Source organism: Falco punctatus, assembly GCF_963210335.1.
Source record: "Falco punctatus genome assembly, chromosome: 19".
Lineage (NCBI taxonomy): Eukaryota > Metazoa > Chordata > Aves > Falconiformes > Falconidae > Falco > Falco punctatus.
Window position 1 is genome coordinate 1287292 of NC_137599.1, and position 19469 is coordinate 1306760.

Here is a 19469-nt window from a genome sequence, read left to right on the forward strand (position 1 = left end):
CAGCGAGCGCCGCCCCGAGGCCACGGTGACCGGCGCCGCCCGGAGGGGACCCGCGCCCCGCCCGCTCCTCCGGGAGCCCACTACAGCCCCGCCGGCGGGGAGGCCCTCTTTGTTATTTATCCCTCTTTCTTAAATTATTGTTATTACCCATGCTGTAATGGATCAAGCATTCACACACACACAAAAATGTCAATTTTTGCAATGGGTCAGAACTATCAGAGCGCGGTGTGGTGAGCATCCTTCAGCCTGACGGGTGGCTGGCAGAAAGAAAGAGCCCACGCCGAGCTGTTTCCGACTCGCATCCATGCAGGGCCATGTGGAAGGGGAGGGAAGGAGGAGGGTTTGAGGCCAACTTTTAAATCTTTTTTTTTTTTTTCCTTTTTTTTGTTATAAATGCAACAAGCACCTCCCGGTTTGTAACGTATTCTGCTTGGGAATAGCCACATGGCTCCCAAGGAGTGGACACCAAATACTCCCAAAGGCTAATACTGATGAATGGGGACTGTGCAAACCAGCTGCCATAACCATATTTTAATAAAAATAAGTAAGATCTAAGTAAGTCACAAAGAAACCCGTAATGAGATCTTAAGATTCAGTGCCATTTCCCTTGGATGATCTGTAATAGATTCTTCTATTATGTAAGTGTGCGTGTGTAATGGATATGTACACATATATACATTTACTGATATATGCTCACGCAAACACTTGAAATCCCTCCCATCCCAGCCTATTAATTATTTTAGCACTTATTCCCCTGACAAGTAGAAGTTATCTTATAGCTAAAATACCCATTTACTGTCTAAGAGCTCTAACTTGTCTTTGACGTCTGAATGTAAAATGTCTTTAAAAACTTTAGCAACAGCCAGAAGGGGGGAGGGGGAATCCCATTACCTTAAAATGTTATTTCAGTCCAAGAATTAAACCTAATACATCACCTACTTAGATTTGGGGTCTTTTTTTTCCCCTCTTCCCCCCACTCCCCCCTTACTGTTATTTATTTTAAAACTAATCGTGAAATTAAATGGCACATGCAGTTTTGTTTTTCACGCTTATCTTGAGTGCTTTTCTTTATTTATGTTTTCAATCTACAATTTAGGGGAGGGAGAGATGCTTCATTTCCAAGTTGCAGCAGTGAAAGCTCTCTTAAAATATATTCCTCCTGCCTGCTTTGTCTGAAAGAAAGAGCTTTTAGTAGGACGAGTTCAAGTGTGACCACGACTTTTGTTTTACAAATTGCATTGGTGTATAAGTAAAGCAGTGGGTCTAGAGATTTCTTTAATCCTTTTTGTAGGAAACAAAATATTCGACTAATTTTAGAATTATTATAGGTGTACATGTAAATATAGCAGACTGTAGGTATACATGTCTGCAAATACGTATCACATATGCTTACTAGAGGTATGTAATACTGTAGGTCCGTCATGTGTAAACATAACTGAAGTTTTACAGTAAACTTTTAGTTCTTTCTCCACGCAGGTTTGATTTAAACTTGAATCTGCCTACATTTGTGTATGGAAAAGGAGAGAAAGAGAGAAATTATGAATTATGCAATAATAGAAAAATCACTATTAATTTCAAATTAATTATAGCCTATACCCAGGATGCAGAATCAGACAATGTTCTATCCATCCGTGCATTTAGAGAGCTCTAACCTCGCACAAAATAAAACCACAAACAAACCTCCAGGCTGACAATATTTCCCAAAAAAAAGACACCCCCCCCCCTCGTTCTATTCTCTTTCAAATGGCTGTTTGGTTTTTTCGGGGGGTGGCTGTTCTTTGTGGGTTTGTTTGTTTGTTTTGGGATTCCGCCCCGTCTCCCCGCCCGATCTGGTGTAAACTGTTTGAAGTTCAACAACATGGCTAAGTTTTATTGTATTTCCGGTACAATAGATTTATATACCGTCCCATCCAGGCTTTTAAAGGCTTTTCAAATGAAATGAAGCTAAGTTATAGTCAAGTTTCTGGCTCCTTCGTGCATCTCTTGAACTCGGAGGATTTGTTTCTCCAATGAACTTTTAAACTCCCCTAAACTTGCCCTTTCGGGACAGGGCTATCTCTGCCTATTGTCTTTCCAGCCTTCATTATTTCTTTTGCTCATCCCGTTTAGTTATTTAATCCACTTGATGGCAAACCCCCCAGCTTACGAGGTAAGATATTGACTTTGTATTTTATATATATATCTCAATAATATATATATATATATATATGGGGATGTATGGTCTTTTTTTTTCTTTCTTTTTTTTTTTTCTTTTTTTTTTTTTTGTCGTGTCCCCCACCCTTCTTCCCGAAATGGGGATTTTGGCTTTCTTTTTTTCCTGCCAAACTTCCGTCGCGGAAGTTGCTCGGAGCTCAGCAAAGCCCCCGGGGCCTGGCCGCCTCCCGGCCCCTCTCCCCGGCTTTAATTCTCCCTTTTATCACCACCGAGTCATTATTTTATAACACGCTTTTCCAGAGCGGGGAGCGCGTTGGAGGGAGGAAAGGACACAATAAGTTTCTCTGTGTTGCTATTTACACCTATAAAATTGTCACAAAGACGCTTTTTTTCTCTTGCTTTAATTGATTTATATGTTCTTTACTCTTTTTTTCAACTTTTTTTCCCTTTTTCTTTCAATGAATCACGTTATACTTGCTTTCAGGGGAGGAGAATATGAATTAATTACTTTATTCCCGGAACTCAGTGTTTTAACTCTATTCTCTGCGGAAAGGTATCCAAACGCTGGCAGGTTTAGATTTAAAAAAAAATAAGATCTGGTAATAGTATTTTAATACGAAGTCTTGATAAATTAGCTTAATATCGGAAACGATCCTTTAAATTAGCTTTCCAGAGGAGGTGGGGGAAGAACTTTAGGAATTTTTTCTCTTTTTTTATAGCTGCGATAATCGCTTGTTTCTCAAAGTCAATAGCATTTTACTGTTTCCTCTGGTCTATTTGTAAACTATTTGTAAAGTCCTGCAGGAGGGATCCGCTCCAGACACTGTACATAGGAAATCATTTGAATAGTTATTTCGTGCAATCGGAGGGGTTTTATTTCGTCTCTGAAAAGATCCTTTTGTTGCTTTTGTTTCCTAGCAACTGTTTTCTATTATAAAAGTTCAGGTTGCAGATGATGTCAAACAAAATGGCCGCCCAGGCGCCTTTCTTGGGAATTTTAGCCTTTGACCCAAGGCTGAACTAGAACTGCTCTGTGAATTAGGTAGTTTCATGTTGTTGGGCTCTTAATTTTAAACACAAGAACATCAAACTACCTGATTTACTCCAGTTATCCTCCTCGCTCTTATTTGCTGAGGGCAGTTGCCCCTGGAAGGATGGGGAAGGGGTGGCATCCCTGTACCCCCCCACCCCGCCCACCCCCATCTCCCACCCGCCGGCTCCATCTCCTGGACCGCACCGGCCCCGGGCGCGGAGCCGCCGGGTCTGCGCCGCCCCAGCACCGGGCACCACCGGGGCAGGGGTGATGGTTTCTTTGTTTAAATCCCCGTTTCAGGGACCTTTTGCGAGACAACGCAGGCACGCCCCGAATCATCAAGAGCTTATTAAATGTCTAATTAGGCTGCGGTGCCCCTCAGAGGCTAACAGACACACACACACACTTCCCCAGCGACATATGCCCCTATAAAGTTTGTGTCTCGCATAAAAATATATACCTCTAAAGAACTGGAAGTGCGTCTCTGTTTAGTAGCTGTGATCCGCATCTCCGTGCAAAGAGTTACGTCTGGGTTTAGGGAACACAGAAGACCTGTGTCCAACTCATGATTTTAATTGTCCCCATTAATAAAATAAGTTTATTAAGGGCCCTGCTGCACAGCTTCGCAGCGCTTCACCTTTGCCTTTCCACTGGTGATGTTTATAGGGACCGGGATAGCAAGTGGGTCTCTGTGGCTTTACCTATGGAGGTAAAAATCATGGATTTAGCCATACAGGCTGGGTATTGAATATTTAGTCATCGAGGAGCTCCTGCATCTCGTAGGAGACATGCCCACGTCATTAGAGACTGATAAATGCCAAGGCGAGGTCTATAGGCATAAGATGCGTGGGTGATGCTCATTGCTGAGCGTTAAGCCCTAACTCATCAAAAATAACATCTTCAAACCTGGGTGAGGACAACAGCTGCGAAGTTCACGAAATAAAAGGGTTTAAGGTGGTGTCAGAAATGCCCACAACAGTTTCATCACACCCTGCCTCCGTATCTCAGTGTTGCACGTGGGAATATGCTGATTAAAACCAAACCAAACCAAACCAACGCAAAACTATAAAATCCGTGGGAGAAAGAGGGAGTGCAGAGAGCTCTGCGTGTCTCAGTGTGTGCTTGGATGAAGTCCACCCATTCCACTTTCTGCAGACTGGAAGCCCGTAGAGGGGTGTATATGTGTGTGTGAGCAATCAGCTCATGGAAGACATTTTCCCTGCATTTGTGTTTCAAATATGCATAAAACCAAGTTTCGCATGGTCCGGGCCACGGCTGGGACTGGATCTCCCTTTCAGGTTTGAAGAATTAAACTTTGATACCATATCCAGGGTCTAAACCACCATCTGCTGCTACTTTTTGTGGCCGAGGGGATTACTTGGATTTTAGGGTAGGGTTGGTTTTTTCCCTCCCCTCGGAGTGTTAAAAGAAAACGAAAACAAGCAAACAAAAAAGTTGTATGTGTTTTAAGCTGGTGCGTGCTTTATTCCCGAAACTGGTGATGCTGGCAGACGCAGTGCCTATCTCGCCTAGAAAACAAACAGCCGCTCAAGGGGAGGAGAGGGAAAGTCAAACAGCGTAAAATAACTTGGAGTTTTGTACCTCACTCACAAGCCCTGTGACTCCTTCCTTAGAAACAACGTGCTGCTTGTGCCCTAACTCAAAGCCCTTAAACGGAAAAGGACAATCTGGGAAAGTTAATCATAAACTATTCTGTAATAATGTCCCCATAGGCAACCACTAACCTGCCTTGTAAATGTCTGGGCTTCTGATTTTGATCTCCTCCTACCCACGTAAAAACAGGAAACAAGGGCCAGGGAGGAGAATGGGGGCGAACAGAGCTGGGAAAGATCAGAATCAGGCCCGGGGGGTCTGTATTGCCGCCTGAAAACGGGAATTGGGACTCATTTCCCCAGGGCTGTGGGAAGGAAGGAGCGAGGAGAGGAGGGTGCGGTGAGCAGGGGTCCCGCCTGTCCCGCAAGCACGGCTGCCTCTCTGAGCCGTTTGTTTCTCTTCTTTTCCAAATTAGAAAGATAAGAGCCACCTTACCTGGAGAAGCAGCTCTGTGTAGATGGCTAAAAAAAACAAAAAAAATTTTAAATTTTCTCCTCTGCATAGCAATTGCCAGGTTTGCAACACGCTGCACGTTTCTGGGCTTACAGGCAACGAGCAACTGCAGTTGATGCAACAAATTCCCCCCAAGTTGCTCTCCTGGCCAGGTCCAGCCTGTCTGATGTTGCCCCCACCGGGGATGAATTTTAATTAGGGGCAAAAGTGTGGGGAAAAGAGCCTATCCGAAAGAAACTCCCCCTTTTCTTTTACCGGGGCTCATGCTATGGATTTTATGGAAACAATTCTATCGCAACTTTATTCTGGTACCTGCGCTTGTATTTTCCCACCCTCTTCCCTTGCCTTGACTGGGAGCGACAGATTTTTCACCATCATGGGCTGTTACTTCCATTACTCCTAGACTAATGCGATTTGGACGATTATTTTTTAATTATTATTTTTTTCGGGGAGGGAAGAGGACTGCAGTTATGTCCTGGTGACCCCAAAGCAGAGCTGGGGGGAACCCGCAGCAGTTGCACCAGCAGCTCCCGCGGTGTAAAATCTGCGGCAGCCGGAGCGAGGCAGGCGCCCAGCTATTTCATGGGAGCTGAATATTATTTCAAGGAGTGTGTGTGTGTGTGTGTGTGTGTAATTAGTCTAGTAGCCAGAATGTGGGCTCCCGAACAACAATCCAACTTTATTTTAACTTTCTCTCCTTCCAGCTTCCCTTTTCAAATGCACATACGCTTTTACTTTACAGGGGATCTAAATGCTTTATTAACTGCTGAGATTACAAACCTCATTTGGAACTGGGGTTTTTAGCCAGAGTATACTTTCGGTCCTTGGAAAATTGCCCACATGTGTAACTTGTTTTTGCTTCTCTTCAGACAAGGAATTCCCTCCCCCTCGCCTCCCACCCACCCCCCCGCACTTACGGATTTTTAACAGACGGCAGCATTCAAACTGGGAGCTAGCACAGGAAATGGCAAAGGTAGATCCTTCGGCTTTTAGGCTACAGAAACTTATTTAACTTTTTTTTAAAAAAAAAAAAAAAAAAAAAAGGTTTTACTCTTCAGGAGGGATTTTTTGTTGCGCTTTCGTGCGTTTGCAGGGGTCCGGGACTGAAGTTTCTTTCATAACCTCTTAAACCTACCTAAATGTATCATTCATAAATTATGTTTGCTTTATGTTGAGATTTTACTTCTGTTTCCTGACTCTTAAAAAAGAAAAAAGTGATTCGGTTGTTGTTGTGATTATCACTACTATTGTTATTATTATTATAATTTCGGAATGTTGTATATGGCCCAAAAGAAACGCTCAGCCCTTTGAAGGCTGGGTTATCTCAGAATCTGGTCTCCAGACTTCTCCATAGCCATGAAGTTCACTCTCAGCTTTTATCCCCTCTTAGCTTACCCTTATCATCTTCCAAACCTAAACTGAAGAAGTAAATATGCCTGAAGTAAGGCAGGTTACATCCCGACGCCGTGTCGGCCTCTTGGTGTAGAGATACTGCTGACCCCCCCCCAGTCCTGCCCTGTCCGTGCACCAGAACGGGGGGAAGCTCCACACCCCCAGGTCTCCTCCACCTTCCCCATATCACTGATAAAGAGGCAAAATCAGCTGGAAGAAGGTGCCAGTTCTAATACATGATAACAACCGTCTTTAAAAAGTGGTTAAGTATGTTTCCGGTAAGAAATGGATCATTTGCTTTTTCTTTCTTATGCCAAAACTTATAAATCAGTAAAAGGTGGCAACTCCACAGACTTAAAATCTGCATATTTTGAAATTATTCTATACTTGGTTGTTTTCATCTTAGAAATGCCAACTCAAAGAGTTGTTTGTTAAGGATGGATTTTGGCAGTTGTGTATTTCAAAGCACTATTTGGAAATAATTCCGTCTCTCCACAAACAATAAAGATTATTTATAAACAATATCTGAGTTCAGAAGCCTCTGGCTTTCCATTGCAAGCTGACAATACCCCAAATTTTCCCTCGCAGACGAATACACTTGGTGCTGATTCTGAAAGGAGGAAAAAGTTTCCACTTCGGACTTTTTTTTTTTTCTTTTTTTTTTTATAATAACTATTTCCAGTTCCACTTCCCTTTACCAACTCACAACAATCAGAGATCTAAAATTAATCTACTTTGCGAACCTAGCAAAGCTCACACATCCTGCCTCCTCTCTCCCAAAGATTCATCCTTTTAGACTTCTAGACTCTGCTGCGAGGTCACTTTCTTCTTGACTTTTCCTCCTCCAAGTCTTTTTGCAAACAGAAGACCTTTTCGTGTAATTTCTGATGGGCTCTATTCGAGGCTTTAAAGTATAAACGCCTATGTAGTGTCACCCGGAGCAGGCAGCGCTGCACGACGTGGTCTCTCCAGGCAGGCAGACCTGGGATGAAGCTATAGTTTGCCTTAAGCCCCTCTCAGAAAAGGCTACAAAGCGATGAGCTATGGGGATATGTATAAAAAATAAACTACTGAACAAACGGAAACCTCCAGAGGAGCAAAAGCAAATGGATTTTGCAGATCTTCTTGTGAGGTTTCCATTCACTAGGGATCAGAAAACCCTTGGTTTCTGCCTCACAGCCACACTCCTAAGAGTCTTCTTGGTTAAAATTTATATACTACAGAAAATTATATACTCACATGCTGACATAGTTCATCATTATTTATAGGAGGCGCACCAGGATTTTTTCCAAGAATATATTTATTACAGGTAAGACATGGCCAATCTATCTAGCAAACAGAGAACAGGTGTTTTGCTTCAATTAACGTTCAATAATTTCATCTATACTTATTCAACACCCTGCTACCAACACGGCTGTTTATCCATCAGTTGTATAAACACATTTCCATGCGCCAAGCGACTTTAATCTCCACAACACACTTAAATCAGCCCTTTCCTTTCCCAAGCTCTCATAACATTTGCAGAGTCCCTCCGAATCTCTTGTGAAACAGTCTGGTTTTTAAAAATCATTTCTGAAAGGCAATAAAGCCGAGAAATATGACAACATGAGCAACCAACTCTTATTTCATGTATGATGACACAGAGTCTTTTCATTTCAAAACCTCCCCAACTCTCAAGTAAGTTAAAAGCGGGGGGGGGGGGGGGGGAAGGAGATAGAAATGTGAAAAGTTGGAAAATGCAGGAATCCCCCCCCCCGCCCTCGTTTCACACAACCCCTGTTCGTGTGAGATGCACTGGAGACAGCAGCGCTCCTGCCCCACGCTGCTCACTGGCACGGGATTTCTCTGCCTTCACTGGTTTAAACGCGAAAGGGGTGAAGTGGAGTTACTTTGGATTACCCCCTCCCCTGGAAAGGGGAGTTTGCGGGTCAGTGGGGAGCACTCACCTGGTGGCACTTACCCACGGCTAGCTTGGCAGGATCTCAGCCCAGGGGCTGGAAAGGGCTCCCCAACCACTCCTCAAACCTCACCTTGGCTGGAGCCTGCAGACTGAGTCTGCTTTTGCAACACAGGGAGGGTTTTGAGCTGGCTGGGGGGCTCTTGCTACCCTGATGGAGGCAGAAATTAAAAATAAATCTGACCTCCGGCATTAAGCTCCGGTTGTCCTTGCCCATCATCCCTACCCTCTCGATTTTTTTTTTTATTATTTTTTTTTGTAAATGAAAATGGACAGCTTCCTAATAGCGCCTCATTTAGTGGAGCTCTGGTCCTGGACATGGGGAAGCGTGTCCTTCCATCGGGCTGCAGGGCAGATGCTCATGGAAAAGCACCGGTTATAGGAATAAGGGAAAACCTAAGGCTTTGGTTGTAGGTTTTTAAGCGCCTTCATAATCTTCCAGTATCAGTAAAACACTTCTGATAGCAATTTCCCACATCCGTTTTGTGTAGGCACGGACATATGGACACACACGCACGCACGCTCTCGTACAGACAGGGAGAAACGCGAAATATATTTTTCCTTCATTTCAGGCAGCTATTAGCACCCCTCAATGTTATTATTAGCCTGTTAATATAGACTTCCATCTCTATACACTTCAGGAAGGATTCGCGATGATTTATCATTCCTAGAAATCTCTTTGCCCTTCACTTTAAATATCCTTCAGTGTTGGGGTGAGAGGGAGAAGGGCGGAGGGGTAATAGATTAAAGGAGGCAAATTGATCCAGACTGTTACAGCTGAAGTCCAGAGAAACACTTTTGCCGTGATCACGGAGAGCACCTTTTCCTTAACCAACATTTACGGCGCCGTCGGACCATCTCGCAATAAATGGATTTATCATCATAACTTGGTAAAACTGACCCCGTTACCCCGCACCGTTTGGGCTTGGAGCCGCACCGAGAGCCAGCCCCGTGTCAATCATTCGCTTCGGTGCAAGGAAAAACACCCGAAATGGTCGGGTTTTCGAAAACACACGGAAAATGCGATGGGGGGGGGGGGAGGGGGGAGTGTTGTTAGACACGCACACAGACCGTGGGCACATACATGTGAGGTGTGAGGGGGGCACGGTGACTGAAAACGCGAGGGATTCCTTTTTTTGCCCCCTTTCTTTTCCACAGGCAATAAATTCAGGGCTATAAAAATCAAAGAAAGCTAATGTAAGTTTTATTAAACTATTTAACCATCACAAGTTTAAGGCATTCTGTAACAAAGCCGGATCAGTGGCGCACTGTATTTTACTAGCCTTGTAAAGTTAAATGAAGGCTTCTGATTTCAGCAATGTGGGAAACTGTTTTAGCCAAAGCAAAGCGACCCTGAGATTAAGCCGCGAAATATGCGAACATATGTTCATATGCAGAGATATTTTAAAGATATTTATATATACATGTACAGAAGCATAAAGTCTGAGGCAGGCTTTGGGGGTACCCGGGGGCTGCGGTGCGGCAGCTTGCTGGGCAAAGTTGCAACGCCACGTCCATGCCAGTGACATTTTAAATTTCATATTTACCCACATTATTTTACCATGTTAACAATCCGTTTCCCCATCCCAGCTGGTTAATTATTTATAACACCCTCCCTACCACTCTTGCGACCTAGATCCGTCTTTTTCCTTACAAAAACCCGTATATCTGTGCGTTTATGTATACGAGCCTGTAATGCACGTATGTATGTATATGAAATCACGGCTGGGGGTGTGTGTGGGGGTGCTTTGCACTTATTCTCTGGTTTTTTGCTATCGTACTCTGGAGCCCGAGTGGCAAAGAATAGCTTTTATCTCTGTTCCCCCATGATGGTTATTAAAGCCAAAGCGAGCACATCAGCATCTTTCTTTAAAAGAAAAAAAAAAAAAAATAACCCGCGCCAACCCCCTCCCCCCCCCGACACCCCCCCCCTAATATTTCAGGAGCAAATCTGGGAAGGGATATTAGCCCCAGCTCTGCCCGTTTGGTGGCTTTTGGAAACTCCTGACGTTTTGCAACATTGCATAAACATAAAACAATCCATCCTTGATATGGAATGCAAGGGCGGATGACAGCGCAGCGCAGCCCCCTCGGCTTCGATTGATTTACGCCGAGACTGACGCTTTATCAGGCTCACGAAAAAAGTTTGGCCAATCATTTCGCTGGGAGCTCACAACACAGCAGCCCAACTGTACTTTGTTGGCTGGGAAGTTGGAGAAGGGGGTAGAGTACAAATCTAGATCTGTCCTATATATTTTTTTCCCTTCATTGAACCGTGCTTTGTATGATGTCTGAGAATGTCCATTTCTGGGACTCTTAGCAATTATTATGTCGACTCTATTATAAGTCATGAAAGTGAAGACTCGCCTTCAGCTAAATTTTCATCTGGGCAATATACAAGTTCCAGGCAAGCTGGGCACAATGAGCATCTAGAATTCCCCTCCTGTAGTTTTCAGCCAAAACCTCCAGTTTTCAGCGCCTCCTGGACTCCTTTGAATCCACATTCTTCTGGTACCCTTCCTGCCGTCTACCATCCATATATTCAACATCAAAGCGTCCCATCTGATAGCAGGTATCTACGGAGCTGGCTGGATCCAGTGCCCAGAGCAGAGACCCTCCCCGGGCAGGGGTCTGTTAAGGCAGAGCCGCTGCTGGGCCGTCCCGGGGATGTCCATAAACAGGGAACACAGGAGTACAATTTAGAAACTTCTGCTGCAAGGGAAGGGATCGTTTCCAATCAAAGGCCCAGCTTCGAGGACAATAAAGTTTGTGAAGGAAGCGAAGACAAAGACAGGACAGATCAAAGTAAGTTATAAAAGTGAGGAAGTAAACAGTATAAAAGCTGGAGGAGGTGCAATAAAAGGGGACAATGCTGCGTAAAGTTGAAAATCAGGGCTTAAAGAAAAGTCTCAGCTGGCTGATGCCAACCTAAGGGGAGAGGTGGGGAGGGGAGAGGGGTGGCATTGTCTCTGCCGGTAAATAAAAATAAAAATAAAAATGAGCGTAGTCTCTCAGTTTAAACAGAGTCCAGAGCGGACAAAAGCCGGAGAGAGTCATCCTCTTTCCTGAGCCAGAGCGCTGGCTCCGGCAGCAGAGACCACTTTAGTAAGCGGGAGTAAATGTGCGCGGGTGCGGGCAGTGGGGAAGGGGAAGGAAGGGAAGGGACGGGGGGAGCCAGTCACGTCGGGGAGGAAGGTAGGGGAAGGGGAGCGGAGGGCGGCGGTCGGGGTAGAAGGAGAAGAGGGGGAAAGAAGAGAAATTACGGAGGAAAAGTTCACGTGGGGGAAGTAAACAGCAGCGGGGGCTTCGCCGTGCCCGCCGCGCCGGGGTGCGCAGCCCGGCGGCCGCGGGGACGGGCTCGCCGCCCTCCGCGGCTCCTCCCGGGCTGGTGCTGCTGTCGTCGCTTTTGTATTCCTACTCTCCGTTTGTTTATTTGTTTCCTTTAATTGTTTGTTTATTAAATGCAACGGTGCAGGGTATGAATATTTCAAAGCCACGCTCCTTCCAGAAAAAAAAAAAAAAAGAGGGAGGGGGGGTGCTTCCAACTTAATTAGCTTTTATTTGTAATGTAGCCAGATTGGGGAAACAGTTAAACTTCAGCATGTGCTTTTTTTCGAGAGCTGGCTTGTCTTTTTCCCCCTGAAGTAGAGGGGGGGGGGAATATAATTCGCCTTGAAAATAATTAATAATACTATCAATAATGCTAATAATGCTATTAATAATAATAATACTGATAATTATTATAATACTGATAATAATAATGCAATGGCGAGTAAGAAAGAATCGGTATCTTCACTTCGCCGTGCTGGTTGGTACCTGGTTTCCATCTGGAAGGTACCCCGGGAGCCAAAGCCGGAGCAGGGGGCAGGGAGGGAAACCTAGCTTCACCCCCCCGGCAGATATTTCGCGGTGGAAACCGAAGTTTTCCAAACTGGCAGAGGAGCAGACCCCGCCGAGGGTATAACTCCTTGGAGCCTGGGCAGGACACACTGACACAGCCATTCTTTTTCCCCTTGAATTAACTTCTTTTTTTTTTTCCTCCCCCCTCAACGTGGAACAGCAACAGAGATTGCCATTGCAACCGTACGATTAAAAATACTGTATATTCTCGCCCCTCATGATTTCCTCCTCTCCTTGTGCAGGATGTTATGGTGACTTTTTTTTTTTTCCCTATCATTTAACTTGCACACAGACACGCAGACACACACACACTCACACACATACAAAAAGAAAGTCCTTTTCTATTGTGCTGGGCAGAGATCCAGAACAAACTGCAACCGTGAGGTGAATGATTTGAGAGAATTAAATATCCAGGTTCTGTGCTCAATGTCCCTGAAATTGAATATATAAAAATCTTGTCCAAGAAAATGTTATTAAGTTATAAGTAAGTGCAGGGACCCGCGCTAAGAGGATGCTGTGTGGTTTCTATGGCATGTGGTTACGACGCATATTTTGTTTTAAATAATAGTTTAATTTGGGCTGATGTTGAGAGCCTGCCAGGGCTGGAAGACGGAGCTGTTTTGCAGAAAGTACTCCCACCAATTTCCCTGACTCTTTCAATTTTTGAAAGTATTTCTTAATAATGAATCTCCGCCCTGTGTATGGCACAGGGATCTTAAATTATTTGCTGGATTTTAAAGAAAATATGTGCCAGAACCTCTCCCCATTCACTTCCCTGTTTAGGGATTTGTGTATAGTGAATAGATAAAGCATCGTTGGCGTTTAAAATATCTTCTATTTTAACGATCCAAAATATGACCAAAAAATAAACCCAAACCGAATAAAATTCCGTTATGAAGCAGAGCCCTTCATTGCCATTAAAGGATGGGTAGCAGGATTAACGGTATCAATTATTAACAGCTTTCTTCCTCTTTAATATTTAATTCTGCATATTAGATCAAGTCAATTACATTAAGGAAATAGCCGTGCAAATTTGTAAGAGGCAGTACTTACAGGGGAAGATTAACCGGATTATTTTTTAAAAATATTCAATATATTTCATTTTACGTAGAGGAAACGTTCTGATGGCGCGCGCGTGTGTGTATGTATATATTTATAATGGTCCATTTAATTGGTGTAAAGGTTTATGGCTTCAGTCATAATTTTAGAGGAGGCAAAGGAAATAAAATAGAAATACGTGGTCTGGCTATAACCCTTCATTTTACTCTTTCCCGCCTCTCAGTTACCTAACGGTCAGCTAATATTTGCATGTGATTAGCAAATGCTCTATTATTTACCTTAAAACCACTTCACCTTTGGGTGCGACCTTCACCATTCGTGTCTGTGGGGGTGGTTTCAGTTCCCAAAATGTTGGTGTCGTGTCGTGTCCCCTCCCCATCCCCTGGACAGGCTAATTCCTGAAATGTCCTTTTTGCAAAAGATTCCCACGTAACTTCTCCCACACGCGAGGGTGACAGGCAGCCTCTTATTTATTTTTGGCTGCATTTGCAGCCCTGCAAATGTCCATGTCTCTGGGTAACACTGTCCAGATCTCCGGCAGCAGAGTCCATCCAGCCCTCAGAGGATGTTTATTGTATCGAGACCGTTTCTTGCCACATGGGGGGGGGGGGGAAGCAGGATTTATGAAAGGTTTCTCCAGACCTCCTCTCTCTGCTCTTTTCCTGCGCGATGTGTCTATAGGAGTGAATCTGTAGACACGTGGGAAAACACGTCTGAACAAAAAATTTATATATATATATGATTTTTGTATTGGTTTCTTTGTATATAGCGTGCGTAACGTGCAAATGGGCGTTATGCAAATGTCTAAGTGCATGTGGGTGTTTACCTGGCATAGATGGAGCTGGGGAAAGTGGGGGGAGCTCTGCCAGAGGCACGTGTGCGCCCAAACATACGTGTGCGCTCGGACACGGGTGTGCACGGAAACATGTGTGTGCGGGGGCACGGGCGTGCGGGGGCGGGGGCGTGCACGGACACGAGTGTGCACGGGCACGGGTGTGCACACACGCAGGGGGGTCTGTGCTTACAGACCGCGGGGGTCCCAGCCCCCCCCCCCCCCCCCCCGGAGGGACGGGGTGCGCGTGCGGCGGTATTTGGGGATCGAGCCCCCCGCCATCTGCGCAGCCGGTGCTCGCCCTGACGGTCCCGTATGATTTTCGTACGGCCTCCGCTGCTGACTCCTATGGCAGGGAGCATTTTTCACCCGGGCGTGCATACGCGTATGTATAATCTTAATATTTGATGGCATGATTAAAACCTTCTGAGAAACACTCAAGCTGCATCGTATTGATCTTGCTGCTTTTCTTTCAGCCAACCCAGCTGCCAGCTGGCTTCACGCCCGTTCCTCCAGGAAAAAACGATGCCCTTACACCAAATACCAGACCCTGGAACTAGAGAAGGAGTTTTTATTCAATATGTACCTGACGAGGGACCGTAGACACGAAGTGGCCAGACTCCTCAACCTGAGTGAGAGACAAGTCAAAATCTGGTTTCAGAACCGAAGGATGAAAATGAAGAAAATGAACAAGGAACAGGGCAAAGAATGAAAAACCAGAAAAGCAGCATTCCCCCCCTTCCCCCCCCCAGCTCCCAGCCTCCGCGGCCGCGCACCCCCACTGTAGTGCTGCCAAATCCCCCCAAACACGAGGGGAAACCCTCCTCGATTCCCATCTCCACCTCTACATGCGAGATGTTGCTTCTTCTTTTTTTATCTTTTTAGTATTGCCACATAGGAGGCAACTTAGCCAAAACTGCAGCTCCTTTTTGGGGACACATGCTGGGTTTTGTTTCTGTTCTCTTGTTTTCTTTATTATTTTTTTTTCTCCTTTTCTCTTCTCCCTGCAGTGTAACACAGACACAGGCTCCTGCCTGAGCAGCAGCTTCCCCTGCTTGCATTTTCTCCAAGGAAAGCAAGACGGCAAACACAACTGGCCACAAACAACCCCGGCCCAAGCCCCCCCCCCCCCCCCCCAAACCTCGCTGTCTTTCTTTATCCACGTAAGGACAATGATTCTCTATAACATGCACAACACCCCGGCGCGCGCACACACACACACTCACACTCACATTCACACTCACACGTTGAGGTGGCCCAGGAACCAGACGATTTAATTAAACTACTGCAAGGCAGACACATTCGTAAGACTTGCTTTTAATTGCACCCAACAAATCATTTTCAATTCGCCAACTTTATACCGGGGTAGTCTGTTAATGACAGCCCAGCTCCCAGCTGCGCTGGATTTCTTTTTTTTTTTCCCCCTCCACACACCCCACTCCCACCCCCCAGTTTGTTTTATTACGCGGGATTTTTATTTGAATCGTGCCATGGCAGATATGTGACTTTGACCTGAAAGTTTAGTAGGATCTTTACAGGCAAAGCTCCTCATCTGGTAGTTTTATACTGGGTCACTTGGAAGAGGAGAAAAGACGTGGAGGGAGGCGAGAGAGTGTGTGGGGGGCACTCTCAGAGCCGCATTGTAAATTATTTAGGAGAAAAAGGGGCGGAAGAACCCCTGCCAACTTATTCCTAACTTTTAGAGGAGAGGAAGAATGGGATTTTCTAGTTAAAAAACTACCTTAGTAGAGCTGTAAGGGAGGGGAAGGTTGTGTTCTTAGTGCTAGCATATTTATAATTTATTGTGAATTGACTTTTCCTAAAGCAGTAGGCTGTTGCAGAGATGAAGTGCCAACCCCAGCCCGTGTGTGTTCCTTCCCCCTCCCGTTTGCTGAGATGCTTTTAATACTTGAATGTCGGTGGGGTTTTGTTGGGGTGGGGTTTTGCTTGGTCGTTTTTGTTTGTTGTTGGCTTTTTTTGTTGTTGGGTTTGGGTTTTTTTTGTTTGTTCGTTCGGTGGGTTTTTTTCCGCCTGAAGCTTGCTCCCGGCATGTTTTCCCATTGCCACCCGCTTCCCTCCGGGACCCGCCGCCTCCCTGGGGAAGGAGCCTCGTCCCGCGGGTGGCACCGGGGGATGCGGCTGCTCTGCTCTGCCCCCCCTCCCCATCCGCATCCCGAAGAAGCATTTAGAGTAACAAATCCAGACCTTGCTGGTCTCATATCATGCCGGCCGGAGCTGATTCCTCATCTGACAGATCCGCTGGAGGTTTCTCCAACCCGCCCGTGCGGGACTGGTTTCCCTTTATCTCTGTAAGACTTAACTTTGTTTTGGGAAGGGGCGGGGGGGGGGTGTGTGAGGTTGGGGAGGGGGGGTCGGGGGGGTTTAGTACCAGTTGATTATATGGTGGGTATTGTAAAATGTGTTTGTGGTTGTGTTTCTGTGAATGTTGAAGCTCGTTTTCTGTTTCTACTGTGGCTTTTAAAGTATGCGAAGAGTCCTGCAGTTGATAGTGGATGGAAAATATCGAAATAAACCTCTCTCGTTTTCTTCGTGTGCAAATTTGTATATTTAGCTGCCAGGAGGCTTTCTAGGAACAAGGCGAGTGTAAGGTGGTTTGTTTTAATAGGGTGGGGAAAAACAATAGAGAAAAGAAAATTATTTCTGCTGTATTTCGGCCCGAAGCAGTGCAAATCTGATTTCAGAAGGACTAAGTTGTGTCTCCTTAGGGCAGGTTCTGTGACACCAGTTTTATCTGCTAAGCAGGTATTGCTCTGGGAAGAAGCGATAGGCAGATTTGAGTTTTTGGGAAGTGTTCCTGCCCCCCCGCCCCCCCCCCCCCCGCCCCCTCCGATGCAGAGATAAGAATCAAGTAGCTGCGCCTCGGTGCACTGAGATTTCCACCACCTCAATTCCTCTTGAAAGGAGTAAAAAAAAAAAATTAAAAAAATCTTCCACTCGACAAGACCTTAAGTGTTCAAGATCATTCCTCAGAAAGTTGGAGTGTTGTGTTTTGTTTTTTTTTTAATGCCTAGACTTTCTCATGTAAAACTTTCCATCATGAAGTAGCTCCTTGGGGGCTTCCAAACTTAACTGTTCTGTTGCCGGAGGGAGTTAAATGTAACCAAACTTCACCCTGTGTCACAGCCCATAATCTCCTTCCTTGAAACTAAATTAAGAAAAGCTGTTTCGGAGACATTTTGAGCTGGGGAAAAAAAGCTGGTGGCAGCAGGATCATTTCCCTAAATCCAGATTTACTATTAAAAAAAAAAAAAAGAAAAAAGAAAAAAGAAAAAAGAAAAAAAGAAAAAAAAGATAGTGGGTCGAAAAAGATGATTTAGCTGTGTCTAAGCTGGGCAGTCACATTTTTCAGTTGTGTTTGATTCTTCTCAAGGATGGATGAATTTCAGATCTGCTTGGTATATTCCTCATATCTCGAACTGAGTATGGACTTGCCTAAAACCTCATTACTATATTTTTCAGAAGCTTACCCGTGACTTAATTGATGTTTGCAACCCATCGGCCACTAGGATTTAGAAACGTTTTTCACTTTCCTTAGACTTGTGGTAAAGAGCGGATATTTTTAAGACGACAATATAAGGTTCTTTTAAAATAGAATTTAAAATGTTAGTTCATTTTGTTAGGAAATATGCTTACTTTAAAAATGTTGGAAAAACTGTCTTCTGTAGCATCAGCCCGGATGTATTTTCCAGAGATGTTTAATGCTCCAGAATAAAAATCGATTTTAGAACAACAGCACCTATATGTCATTGTGTTATACTGCTTCATCTAAAATTTCAGAAATATTTTCATTGTGTTTTCCTGCGTTCTTTAGTGGCTCGTTAAGTGTATTATAAGAATCAATTTTTGCTTAGGTTAAAAAAAAATGACTAGAGGCAAATGGATATCATTCCTCTCCGGTGTAGCAAGTGCTTACTTGGTCCCAGGCAAACTTGCTGCGTTTCTAAATTTTTAACAATTTTTGATTTTAAAATCGGAGATCGTTAATCTCTGGTTATGTTGAACGGTGGTTGTTTGTTTGTTTGCTTGTTTATTTGTTTGGTTTTGAGGGTTTCATCTTTGCTTTCCCGCATCAGCCTTAGGGGAGCAGAAGCACAGGCGCAGTGTGGACTGGCTTTATTTGATTTTCGTTGGCTTATTTCCCCACCGCCCAAGGAAAACTTTGCTAAAGAAAAATTAGAAACGCAAACCAAACAGTGGGAAACCCCACCCCGCTTTCCCCGCTTGGCATCACCTCGGTTTTGACACGCGGTTCCTTTTTCCAAGGGCTCAATGAGCAGTTCCTATAATTCCGTCTCTAAATTCGTTTGACATTTTATTGCTCATGAAGAAATACAAGCGCTTGAAAAGTGTTTCTATCTCTATATTTTAAAAACAAACCCTAAGACCTGCTCAGCCCTGCAGGAAGCAGGTAGTGAGAAATATAACCGAGAATCTCTTTCCACTAATTTTTAACATAATGGGCACTCTAAAGGGCAATATTTCACTTCTTAAAAAAATCCTTTATTTGGGGCAGCTCTGAAAAGAAAACAAAAGAAGAAGAAAGATATTTGGAGTTTACTGAGGGAAGAGAGAGAAAGGGAAGTAACTTGTCATAAAAAAAAAGGAAAATTCAGTGCAGTGTGCTGCAATAAAAGAATATGACCGCTATAAAACTTTATAGGGTATAAATTTCTGAAGGTTAAGGAACTAAACGGCTGTAAAGGAAACAGTGCAAGAAAACTTTCAGGAACTCCTAAATTACTACAACGACTTGGGAATGTGGGGAAACCCAACGTGTAAATGCTCTTGTTTCTGCTTCAGTCACATACAAAGTTTCCCTCTTTTTTTCTTTTTTTTTTTCTTTTTTTTTTTTCTTTTTTTCCCCTAAGGAAGGGAGTAGTTAAAAAATAGCGGGGGGGGGGGGGAGGGAGAGAAAAGGTGGGGTGGGACTTTTGTTAATTTATTCTTCTCTTGCAGATGCCGTGAAAATCCAGCGCTCTGGATGATTCCCTTTGTTCTTCCCCCCCCCCCCCTTTTTTTTTTCTTTTCCCTTTAAAGCAATTCCAGGCTGCCAG

At 44.5% G+C, this 19469-nt stretch overlaps 1 protein-coding gene across 1 annotated transcript; it reads left to right on the plus strand.

Annotated features, from left to right (window-relative positions):
- Window positions 1–3430: 3430 nt before the first annotated feature.
- Window positions 3431–19251, plus strand: HOXB9 (homeobox B9). The gene is made up of 3 exons (XM_080369520.1): window positions 3431–11408; window positions 11628–11708; window positions 14871–19251. The coding sequence occupies exons 1-3, from the start codon at window positions 10901–10903 to the stop codon at window positions 15104–15106; spliced, it is 825 nt and encodes a 274-aa protein (XP_080225646.1). The 5' UTR covers window positions 3431–10900; the 3' UTR covers window positions 15107–19251.
- Window positions 19252–19469: the final 218 nt, after the last annotated feature.

What these genes read in the sequence shown, in the direction of transcription:
- HOXB9 (XM_080369520.1), top strand. Translation starts at nt 10,901, where the DNA reads ATGTCCATTTCTGGGACTCTTAGCAATTATTATGTCGACTCTATTATA. An exon ending in CAAAGACAGGACAGATCAAA is followed by an intron (nt 11,409 to 11,627) that starts GTAAGTTATAAA and finishes CAGTTTAAACAG; the next exon opens with AGTCCAGAGCGGACAAAAGC. An exon ending in CGGCAGCAGAGACCACTTTA is followed by an intron (nt 11,709 to 14,870) that starts GTAAGCGGGAGT and finishes CTTTTCTTTCAG; the next exon opens with CCAACCCAGCTGCCAGCTGG.